The sequence below is a fragment of the Mesocricetus auratus genome, unplaced genomic scaffold (assembly GCF_017639785.1).
Source record: "Mesocricetus auratus isolate SY011 unplaced genomic scaffold, BCM_Maur_2.0 Super-Scaffold_100042, whole genome shotgun sequence".
Classification (NCBI taxonomy): Eukaryota; Metazoa; Chordata; class Mammalia; order Rodentia; family Cricetidae; genus Mesocricetus; species Mesocricetus auratus.
In genome coordinates this window covers 5,881,807-5,894,133 of record NW_024429219.1, presented here as the reverse complement: position 1 = coordinate 5,894,133, position 12,327 = coordinate 5,881,807, and the positions used below count along the sequence as shown (strand labels likewise).

Sequence of the window (12,327 nt, the reverse complement as noted above, 5' to 3'; positions counted from 1 at the left end):
TCCCGGTGGGAGGTGGTACACGCCTTAGGCAGACAGATCTCTGAGTTCAAGGCCAGCCTGGACTATAGAGAATTCCAGGATAGCCAGAGCTACACAGGTAAACCCCGTCTCTTAAAAACCAACCAACCAGCCAACCAAACGAACAAAACAACACAACCATAGGAAGGACCTGAGCTTGGCATCTGAACACCTGTGCACACACACATAATTAAAAATTATAAAACACACAATCAGCTGTATGATTCGTGAATTGCATTTCAGTTGCACTATTCTGTGGTGGACTGTGAAAAATACTGACCAGCTGTGTCAGAGAGGCCACCCTACTCCACCACCAACAGCCCCCTCCCCCCTTTTTGTAATTGCAGAGAAAACAGTAAGAGCAGGTGATGGGGCAGTAAGTTACAGAGGTACCACAGGCTGAGAGTGCCTTTTGTGTGGTTGAACATATGAAAAATACAGATATTTTTGCTGTGGTTGAATGAGAAAGAATTAATTAGATTTCACTGAGTGCATTTGGTGTCCTTTAGAGACTGGCTTGAGCAACGGTGATGGTTAAAACTTAGGAACTGAAGACTCAGTGTCAGGCTTTCTTGGATAAGTGAATTTTACATTATTCAAGGGAAATATCTTTGTTTTTTACTTCATTGTGTAATTTTAATTCTTTTTGTGCTTTAAGTTTTTCATATTTTATTGAGGTTGTATTTTCTTGCTCAGTCCTCTCCCATAATATACTCTTGCAAAAATAAACCATACACTGGAATTGATGTTTTATATTTTTCTGTTTAAAATACTGTAGCTGGCAGCTCTGAAAAGAAGTCAAGCCTCTCACTCTGTGAAATAATTTTTGTCAGAATGCATATCCCTTATTGCACCAGAAAGGTAGGTAGGTAGGTAGGCAGGCAGGTAGGTAGGTAGGAAGGAAGGAAGGTAGGTAGGTGGGTGGGTGGATGCGTGTCCATCTGTTCATTCGCCCGCCCGCGTCAGCACTCACAGGCTGCAGGACCTTGAATGTCTTTTTCACCTTTAAACTTCCTTTGAGATGGAATCTCTCAAAGAGCCTAAAGTGAGGCTGGTGGCGAGAATGCCCCAGTAATCCTGTATCAAGCTCCTTCCATGTGGAGGTTCCAGATGTATACAGCCACAACTGGAGGCATATATGGATGGAGAGGATTTGAACTCAGGTCCTCATGCTTGCTTAGCAAGTGCTCTTACTTACCTGAGCCACATTTTCTTAAATGAAGCTTGGACCCTGATCATAGCCGGAATTCTGGCCCTTTGACTTTGTCCTGAGAAGTAGTGTGAGGTGTTGTAAATGCTTTGTGTTGTTGTCAAGACTGAAGTAGCACAGTGGTTTATGTCCTTGGCTATTGTCATCCTTGAGCTTGATTAGCGTAACAAACTTCATCCTGCTGACTATATTTTGTTGTTGATCAGAAAACTATCACAAAAAGATTTTACTCTTTTGCAGAGTCTTTAGGGCCCTGCTTTGGGAAGTGTGTAATTTTTTCTGTATGTCTGTCACTCAGGAGGGTGAGGAATGAGTGTTTCTGTGAAGCTGACATTTCTGTCAAAAATTTTTCCCTCACTTCCTTGATGGACTCCTTTAGTTTCATGCTTTGCTAACCAGAGTAAAACATACATTTCTTTTTAAAAAAAATACTTATTTTCATTTTATGTGTATGGATGTTTTCCTTTTATGTATGTTTGTCCATTTGTGTATTGCCCGTGGGGTCAGGAGGGAGTTGGATCCCCTGGAGTTAGAAGTGCCTGAGAGCCACTATGTGGGTGCTGGGACTTGAACTCCCATGTTCCTAACCTGAACTCTCTTTCCAGCCACCAAATCTGTTTCTGTCTTCTGCTCAGACTTTTCTTGTCTGTCTAGAATCCTGTGTGTGTCGTGAACCCTGCGGTGCTGAGGAGAAACCACAGAGCCAACCACTGAGTGGGGGAAATCTCAGACAATGGCAGCCTCATTTACCAGACTTTGTGCAGTCGGCCCTTGTAACTTCCTCCGGTTTTTCTTTTTTGTGGGGAGGGTTTGTTTATTGTTGTTTTGAGACAGTTTGACTGTGTAGCTCTGGCAGTTCTGGAATTCACTATGTAGACAGACTAGTCTCAAACTCAAAGAAATCTCCCTGCCTCTGCCTCACATGTGCTTGGATCAAAGGTGTGCACCGCCAACCTGACATGATGTTAAAAAAAACTTCTTATTGCTTGTTTATTTGTTGTGCCTTCCCCCTCAGAAAAGGGCACTATAACCTAGAGTTCCAGGCGGTTGCAAGACATCTGACGTGGATGTTGGGAACTTAACTCAGGTCCTTTGGAAACGGTATGCTATCACCACCCGGCCAAGCTGTACTCTTAACCACTGATCTGTCTCCTTAGTCCTTGCAAGTGAGGTCATTGTTTCTTTGCTGCTGTGGTCCCTCCCTTCTGAAATGTCAACTAGAGTTAGTTCATGCATTTGAGTGACAGCAAGCCTAATTACCAGGACTCCAGGCCCTCTACTGTCTGTGACCAGCCCTCTCTGAACTTGTCCCCACCCAGTCTTTTCGTGTCCCTTCAGTGTGCCTGCTTCACCTCATGGCTATTGAATGTGCCTGGGTCAGCTGACCATGCACACTTGCCCTTCCCATGTAGCCCACCTTCCTGTGCCCTCGTGGCCTCGTCCCTCACCGTATCCCTGAATCAGTCTCAGAAGGCAGACTGTCCTCTGCATTCGCAGCCTCATTCCTTCTCCACCTTGAGATGGTTGATATGTGCCTATTTGTGGTCTCTCTGCTTCTGGAACATAACTTCCGCCCTGGGAGAAATGCTTGTTTGCCGTTTCCCTGCCTTCAAAGTGGTCGGAGCATAGGGGACACGTTATGAGTAGATGACTACTGTGATTTCAAGATGTGGTCTAGACTGGATTTTGTTTTTACTGCAGGTTATACTGTTACCTACTTCTCTTGTGCAGTTGATTAGCACATACATTGAATATTTGTGGCATTCCTGCTGGAGAAAAACACTGCTTTAAACATCCATTTATTTAATTTTGGAGGGAGAGGCAGTGTGTGTGTTATTTCCTAAAGCTGTGTGAATTAGTAGCCCAGAGCCAGGAAGGAAAGATTGGCTGCTGTGGAAACCGAGAGGGCTGGCAGGGCAGGCAGGACTGCTCCGCCGCAGCCCCTTCAGATTTGCCTTTGCCATTATGCAGTGTGGCCTCACGGCAGTGACCTCTGCTGTAGCAAGTGTGAGGTGGGTACAGCAACTTGGTCTGATACAGTTTACCGAGTTGCTGAAAGATTCTGATAAGGGAAGGGGTATGCCCTGTGAACCTCACATTGCCATGAAGACCCTGCCTGTCTTCTCTGGTTGGTTGCTTGGTGGAGAAAGTGAGCCACAGCTTACTTCATGTATTTTCAGTTGCTAATACCCACGGCGTACAGAGACTTGGGCATAGCAGATGATTCATCTGTGCAAAACTTTTATGAGCACTAGAATGCTTTTTCGTGAAATAGGCTTAAAATTGAAATTTTATCTGAAAACATTTACTGTATGCGAAGAAGTAATCTAATTTGTGCTGCATACTTTAGGCCTTCTGACCTGCGTCTAGATGGCAGTGCCATCATTGCGCCTTCCTCAGTCATGTCTCAGAAATGGTTAACATTTTCATTTTCCTGAATTCCCGAGGATATTTGACATGCTGATGGAGAGAACTTTTCTGGTGTATCATATGTGATCTATATGCTTTGAAAGAGGTGTGTAATTTTTATGATTTTGGCATGACTGAAGAAAACTTTCTCTGCATCTGACGCATATAATTGCAAACTGATTTATCTGTTGGACTAAGTAAACAGGACCAATCTTTTGCTTGTTTGTGTGTGTTCTTTCTTATCTGGCCCTGGTAGCACAGGAAGCAGATGGTTTTTAGTCTGATCGTGCCTCCTTTTGTTGCAGCTGCTTATGGAGGAGGGATCTGAGCTCTCCCCTCATAGTTTAAGTCCCAAACACCTGGCTCCTAGACAATGTTTCGTAGCAATTGTTTCTCAAATGAGAAGAGATTTTTTTTTTGGGAAAAATGACAGATAATTGTGGAAAATAAATTAATGATTATTAGGATTTCCAAAACTGACTTGTAAGCCCCTCTCCCTTGGTAGAAAACTTTCCAAGATTTATGTTGGGTTGCAGTTTAAGATTCATTCTTTGCATTGCAGACTCTTAGATCTTAAGATTTTGAGAGGAGTTTCTGGAGATGTTCGTTAAGGAGGCTGCTGGTGGTGGGAATTTAGAAGCGTGTGAAAGCCACCTGATTGTCCTGAAAGCTGGAGATTGGAATTTGCTGCTTTTGTTTTGACAGGCAAAATAAACCCCCCCTTTTTTTTTAATCTCCTAAAACATAGCTAGAAAACATAGTGCCTGAGAAGATGTGTGAGTCATAACTAAGCTCTAATTAAAGGCTCTTGATTTTGGAATGGTCAGTCAGATACTGTTTGAGTCATGAAAGGAGCTTTGGAAATTTGGAGAAGTGACACCTGAGATGTTCCCCATACCTGTGCAAATTGTTCTTTACACAGAAGCAGTTTGCACTACAGGCTCCTTCCTTTTAGATTTTGGGCTAAAGTTATTCCCATTATATGTAGTAAAAACAGAAGTTTAGTTTACAGTCACCACTGAGCAGTCCTTATTTTTAGTTAGGCAGTGAATACCACACTGAGCTGGCGAGGCTCAGCTGTATGTGTGTGAAATTGTATGTCACTGGTCTTCTTTTCCACTGTGGCTTGGGAGATGTTCTTCTTATATTGGAAGCATGAATAGTGGTGGATTTTTGTTTAAGGATTTAATGGAAGCTCACAACGACTTATAAGTCCAGTACCAGGGGAATGATGTCTGCTGCAAGTGGTGCATATAGACTCGGACAGGCACACATATAAAAGTAAAAAGGTTTTATTTTTATTTTTGGGTTCATCAGTATATGTACACCACAGGATTCAGTCCCTGTGGGGGCCAGAAGGGAGGATTGCATCTCCTTGAGCTGGAGTCCAGGCAGTTATGAGCTGCCGTGTGGGTGCTGGGAATTGAGAACCAAGCCCTGGTGCTCTGGCAGAGCAGCAAGTGCTCCTAACTGCTGAACCTTCTCTCCAGCTCCTTTATTTTATTTATTGATTTATCGATTCATTCATTTATTTGTTAGAAGACAAGATCTTCTGAGTAAATTGGGAGTTTGGGGAGCAGGGAGAGGGAGGAAGGGGAGTGGGGAAAAAACTGTAGCTCAATAAATAAGTCAAACAAACCCTGCCTATCTTGGAGCTCACTTTGTAGACAGGTGGCCTTGACCTCTGCCTGCTGAGTGCTGGGATTACAGGTGTGCAACATGTTTTTATAGGAAGGAAATAAGAGGAAACATTTAAGCATCAGAGAAAAACCAGTTTGACACCTTTCCTCCTCTCTCTCTCCTAGCATTTTTGAAGCGTTGGGGTTGTTGGAGTGGTTGGATTTTCCCTGGAATTGAGTGAGAAATTCAGAAGACTGAAGCCCAGGCTTACTGTCTACCTTTCACGGAGGCCTAGCCGTGAGAGGACAGAAGAAGGCACGTGGCGAATCATGACAGCTGACAAAGATAAAGACAAAGACAAAGAGAAGGACCGGGACCGGGACCGGGACCGAGAGAGAGAGAAAAGGGACAAAGCAAGAGAGAGTGAGAATGGCAGGCCTCGAAGGAGCTGTACCCTGGAAGGAGGAGCCAAAAATTATGCTGAGAGTGACCACAGTGAGGATGAAGACAATGACAACAGCGCCACCACAGAGGAGTCCACAAAGAAGAACAAGAAGAAACCGCCTAAAAAAAAGTCCAGATATGAAAGGACAGACACTGGGGAGATAACATCTTATATCACTGAGGATGACATCGTCTACAGGCCAGGAGGTAAGAGCAGAACATTGGCGTCTGCACAGGGCTCGTGGGAGAGAAATGGCCTCTGCCTCACAATGGGATAGGAATAGACCTCCTTTACTGTTGTGGGAGAGACCTGGAGTCCAGATGAGTGGACAGTAGTTGAGTTAGCAAAATGAAGGCAGTGGGCGTTGAGCCTCTTTGTTTACTAGCTCTGTGCTGTGTCCTGCACCTGGCCTCTGTCTGGCTTGTGCATTTCTGGATGACCTTGCTTCCTTATGAGGTTTGCTCTCTCACTCAGTTCTACACTTAATGCTTTTTCCTGTCATTTTTTTTCCTTTCTGTGACTCATCTTCAGCTATACATTAGGCTTGCAGAGGGAATACATTCAAAGCAGAGACAGATAAACCTTATGATTCTGGGGAACAGGATGGTCTATGTTGAAGTAGAATTGACCAGCAACTAGAGCAAGTTTTTGTTGGTTTGTTTTTTGTTTGTTTTCTGAGACAAGGTCTTACTGCTTAGCCATTGCTGTCCTGGAACTTATTGTAGACCACAGAGATCTATCTACCTGTCTCTGCTTCCCGAGTGCTGGGGCTACTACCCGTGTGCCACCACCACCCAGCTGAGTTTTCTTTAAATGACCTTCAGAGCAAGATTTACAGGTAAACCTTTACCAAGGTTCCGAGCAATTTACCAATCAGTGGCAACAGGACAGCGACTGAGTTGCATGTGCTCTGTATTCCTTGCAGTAGATGTAATCTGGCCCTCAGTGCACTGAAGCTTGTGGCCTTTCCAGACCCAGTGTGCAGATGAGAGGCTTTGAGGGATGCAGATTCCACAGGCACCAGCAAAGCCTGCCTTCATTGACCAGTCAATGTGAATTGGACTAGTCTTTTGAGACCCCATCTGTTTCAGAAACGTACCAACCAACCAAAGAGAGCCCCCTCCTTCTTATAGAAGCTAGTAAAACCATTGTAGGACATTTTATTTGAATTATTAATACTGCAAAACCAGGACAAGAATTTAATGGGAAGTATAATCGACATACTGGAGTTTCCTTCAGTGTGAAGTTTTTCCAATAATGTGATTAAAGGATGCACTTACATCATTAACTAGCACAGTCATTTCACTGAGAAGAACTCGGCTTCTGGATTTATTTGTATAAAGCTTCACATTTTTGGGGAGCCATGTTGGTTTGGATTTTCAGAAAATAGTATTAGATAAACTCATGTTTACAAGTGTAATTTCCTTGGTTGACATGTGAGAAGAAAGGTTTGAGGGCCTCTTTAACTTAGGGTGGTTTTTTTGGTTTGGTTTTGCCTTAAGAGGCAGGATCTGGTAACCACAGACTGACCAGGAAAGCACTCTGCTGCCAGCTTCGTCATCTTAAACTGTTTTCTTCTCCTGAAAGCAGGAACTACAGATGTGTGTCACAATGCTGGGTTGTCCATGTCGTGGTAAATCATGAGAAAGGAATAATATGTGTTGTTAGGGTGATTATTGTTCACAGGTAGGATAGACGTTGTACTGTCCTTCTCTAGAAATGGCAGTGTAGTGTAGTGGTGCCAATGCCAGCCCTGCTCATCACACATAATATAGAACCTCCCTTTGTGTCTCTAGGGACATTTTAGTATGTTAGGAGTCAGGTGCTAATGGGAAGTGCTGCTCAGACTGTCCCCTTTCTCGAGAGGTGGATAATTAGTTAACTCTGAGAAGTCCTACAGCCCAGAAATCCTCTTTGACATTGAACATCACCTCTGTCTCTGCTGTTTATGGACTGTGACAGTCTTTGTTACTATCTCCCTAAGGAAACCAACTTTGGCAAATGGTGGCCACCTTTACAGTTTGACAGGAAGTTCTCCTTCTTGATACTTTCAAAGAAATGTGGGAGAAGATTGTTAAGGCTTGTTTACAAAATAGTTGGCTATTATAAAGTACTTTGGGAAGTGTTGTTTATTCCCCTCCCTGAAGTGCCTTTGCTTGTGGTTCCTCAAGTCGCCTTGCCTTTTCTTTTAAGCACAGTGCTGAGGATTCAGCACAAGGTCTCACATGTGCTAAGCAAATGCTCACCTGCTGCTGATCACTGTGTCCCCAGCCCCTCTAGCCTCTTGTATAAAAATGTATAGTGTAGCACTTAACCTGTCATACTATCTCATACTTATTGATTAGTACATTGGAAATGCTGTTCCATTGTTGTGCTGTCTGTGTATAATGGCTGGCCCAGTTTTTTTTTTTCTCTCTCTCTCTCTCTATAATGGTTTTTCTTTTTTATTTTTTTGAGACAGGGTTTCTCTGTGTAGTTCTAGCTGTCCTGGATCTCTTTCTGTAGACCATACTGACCTGGAACTCACAGAGCCCAACCTGCCTCTTCCTCCCGAGTGCTGGGATTAAAGGTGTGCATCACCACCATCAGCTGAGCTCTTTTTTTTTTTTTTAAATTGTAGTTTCAAAGCAGGGGCCAGTTAAGTCCCTCAGCCAGACTTGAACTTGTGACTATCCTGCCTTGGTTTTTTGAGTGTCCTTTCTCGTTTCTTACCTTTGAAGACAGTCTTATGTAGTTCAGCCTGACTTTGAATCATTTCTATGTGGTTGAGGATGATTCTTGATCCTCATGCTTTCCTTTCCCAAGCATTGGAAATACAGGCACAGTTCCTGGCTCCTTAGTTGACTCTCAAAATATGTAGAACCTCTAGAGAGTGCTACAAGACAGGTCTTCCATGGCTTGGTAGGTTTTGGACAGATCTTTACATTGACTTTAATATGTGGAAAAATTTCATTTAGGTATCTCAGAGTGTTAATAGGAAACAGCCCCATAGCAGGGAGGTGGTGGTGCACATCTTTAATCTCAGCATTTGGGAAGCAGAGGCAGATGGATCTCTTTGAGTTCCAGGACAGCCAGGGCTACATAGTGAGACCCTGTCTCAAAGCAAGCATGTAGCCAGCCAGCCAGCCAACCAACCAACCAACCAACCAACCAACCAACCAACCAACCAACCAAAGACCCCTGCAATGGAACTTTGAGGAAAGGCTGTTGTGGTCTTGCCTCCAGGGCCCAGTTCTCTATTGAAGTTATTAGCAGTGAACTGGGTGTCATTTAGATTTTGTTAAGATTTAAGTTTGTGCACTGTCCTGTACAGAACTACTTTTGCATTTTCTCTTCATCTCAGGAGTCATCTTTGTTCTGCCTTTTAGATCTCAGCAAACTCTTGTTAATACAGTACCACTGCCCATGTCATTTTTGTCCAGGAGGACATTGCAGCCTTATCTTAGTTCTTAGTCTTTTATTAGCTCAGTGGCATTGGCTTTGCATCCCCAGGCTTGTCACATTTCCTTAATAGATAATTGTGTGTGTGTGTGTGTGTGTGTGTGTGTGTGTGTGTGTGTGTGTGTCTGTATTTCTTCTAAACCTTACTCTGTAATAATTTTGTTTTGCTTGTATTTTGTGATGTGAAGCATTCCCTCCCTCTTTTTGTTTTTCAAGAGAAAGTTTCTCCATACAACAGTCCTGGCTGTCCTAGAACTTGCTCTGTAGACAGGACTGGCCTGTAACTCACAGAGACCTGCCTGCCTCTGCCTCCCAAGTGCCAGGATCAAAGGTGTGTGCTGCCACCACCCATCTTAATTATTCTTTTATCAGTAAAAACTCGGGAGTCAGATAACGGAGTAAAAGCCTAATTGATCAGAGAAGTGGTGGAGAAGCAACCAGTGGCCTCCTCTCTCTCTCTCCTATCTTGGCCCTGAAGGGCTGAATATCTTTCTAAACCCCTCCCTAATACTTCCTGTCCCCGATTCTCCAAAATCTCTGTGGCTAAGTTTGGTCAGCTAGTAGCTAGCTCCACCTTCTGATTAAAGGTAAACTTTATTAGCAGTCTTGGGTATGTCAGAATACAATCAAAATATCCCATAACAGAGATGTATGATTTCTTTTGATGCGAAAAATGGGATTAAACTGGGAATAACCCAAATGAGGAAAAGGAATTCTGTGTGTCCATTTGAATAAAATGATAGGCATGGTTGTGGTGACTCACGGCTTTAATTCGAGCACTCTGGAGACAGAGGCAGGGGCAGGTGGATCTCTGAGTTCAAGGCCAGCCTGATACACAGAGAAAGTTCCAGAACAGCCAAGGATACACAGAGAAACTCTGTCTCCAAAAGCAAAACAAAGAAAAAAAAATCTGAACCCCAACCAAACATAAAAGCCCACAGAAGTTTAGGATGTTAAATGAATATGAAAGTATACTAAGATATTATTCCTTTTAACTCAATATTTTAAGAGGCCCAAGTAATCTCTGAAGTTGGGACTAATAGGCTGTGGCTGTGGCTGTGGCCCATGAGTCACCATGAGAGGAGCCCAGGCTTCTTTCTGACCGATTTCTTTTCTTGGTGGTTCTTAGTCTTTAAATTTTATTACACTTGTCTTTTTCTATGTATGTTAGTACGTCAGTGAAAAGCTTGCCACACCCGCTCCGCCCCGCCCCCCAAGACTATGCCCTCCTGTTGGGATTACAAGTGCACACCACCTCACTCTGCTGTAGATCTTACTCCTACTAGGGAGAAATCATAGTGAGGCAGTGGCAGTTTACTAGGGCTTCAGGAGCAAAGCACTGAATGGCTTAGACAGCAGGAGTAGCTCGGCCCCAAGATGTGGAGGTTAGAAGTCAAAGATTGCTGAGCCTGGCAGTGCCATGTTCCCCTGAAGGAACTAGGATGAAACTGTTCTAAGCCTCAATCCTGATGTCGGTGTGTGGCAGCATAAATCCAGTTTTCCCGTGCCATTCTCCTTGTCTGCTATTTTGGTGTCTGCCCTAACTCCTCTTTTATAAGGACACCATGCATTAGTGGACACGACCCACTCCCATCACATTGTATCTGCAACTATGCTGTTATTCTGTGGTGCTGGGGGGTCAGGACTTAAAGATGCTGGTGGGGGCAGGTGGGCAGGAAGCGCCTTGTTGCTAGGGAGACCATGTTTGAGTGATTCAGGTTGGGTGACTGCTTTATCTTGTACTGTGTCCTTAGAACTGTTGGGGAAAAATCTTTTTTTTTTTTATTCGAGTTTATTACTGGAGGAGGCTCATGTGTCACACAGTGTGTGTGGAGGTTGGAGGACAACAGTTCTCCTTCCCATGGTCTCAGGAATCCAACTGAAGTTTTCAGACTTATATAGATAGCATTTTTAAAGTCTACTTGGCGGTCTTACTGGCCCTACTTTCTCCCTCTCCCTAGATTTATCATGTATAGTGTTCTGCATGCGCATATGCCTTCAGGCCAGAAGAGAGCACCAGATCTCATTACAGTTGGTTGTGAGCTACCATGCAGTTGCTGGGAATTGAACTCAGGACCTCTGGACAAGCAGATGATGCTCTTAACCTCTGAGCCATCTCTCCAGCCCAGGTGCTCAGTTCTTATAGTACTGGTCAGAAATGCAGATCCTCAGGGTGCAACACTGCTGGACTGAATCAGTATTAGTATTTTGTTTGATGAATTTCTCAGATGAGTTAAATTCATACTAAGTTTCTGAGAATCACTGATATGAGCTAGTGTTTCCTAGCCTTCCTTCAGTTTATGTGTAAGTAGAAAATGAGTTTATTATCTTTTTTGTTGTTGTTGTTTTTGGTTTTGGTTTTTCGAGACAGGGTTTCTCTGTATTGTTTTGGAGGCTGTCCCGGAACTCGCTCGGTAGACCAGGCTGGCCTCGAACTCACAGAGATCCTCCTGCCTCTGCCTCCCTAGTGCTGGGATTAAAGGCGTGCGCCACCAACGCTCGGCTGAGTTTATTATCTTGAGAGGCAAAAAGATCGGCATCCCAGTGTTGTTGTGTTTCTTTCTTCCAGTGTTTGCATGTAGCTTGAGTAGGATTTCAGCAGAAACAAAGCAAACCAACATGGCTCCCAGGTGCACCTACCTCCCCTTGCTGTGTGACCTAGGCTTGCTAGACTCCTTCACACGTGTGATCACCTGTCTCCACTGCTGCATTCTGGAATTTCCTCACCCACATCACCATTTTTAAGAGGGAAAATCACAGCATTTTTTTTTTTTTAATTTTTGGTTTTTACGAGACAGAGTTTCTCTGTATTGTTTTTGAAGCTGTCAGTCCAGCCCAGCCTCGAACTCACAGAGATCCGCCTGCCTCTGCCTCCCAAGTGTGTTTTTTATTTTTTAAAGAACAGGGAGATATAATTTCCAGTCTCAAAACTTGGTTTGGTTTTTTGAAGGCTTACTTTTAATTTTCTGGGTATGAGTATTTTGCCTACATGTATGTGCATGTGCCAGGTGAGTGTAGTGCCCATGGAGAATGTCAGATCTCTGGGAACTGGAGCTGTGAGGTGCCATGTGGGTGCTGGGAACAAAACCCGGGTCCTCTGGAAGATTAGCATGTGCTCATAACTGATGAGCCACGTCTCCAGTTTCCTGGCTTGGGAATTTGGAGTGAACTATAATACGATAGT

At 43.8% G+C, this 12,327-nt stretch overlaps 1 protein-coding gene across 5 annotated transcripts in view; it reads left to right on the top strand.

Annotated features, from left to right (window-relative positions):
* Rere (arginine-glutamic acid dipeptide repeats) overlaps positions 1 to 12,327 on the top strand; it is a 321,115-nt gene that overhangs the window by 114,270 nt on the left and 194,518 nt on the right. For all 5 annotated transcript variants that reach the window (XM_040734896.1, XM_040734893.1, XM_040734892.1 and 2 more), the window contains exon 2: positions 5,443 to 5,908. In XM_040734896.1, coding sequence (XP_040590830.1) covers positions 5,587 to 5,908 — 322 coding nt within the window. In that variant the 5' untranslated portion in view covers positions 5,443 to 5,586. The remainder of the gene's footprint in view (positions 1 to 5,442; positions 5,909 to 12,327) is intronic.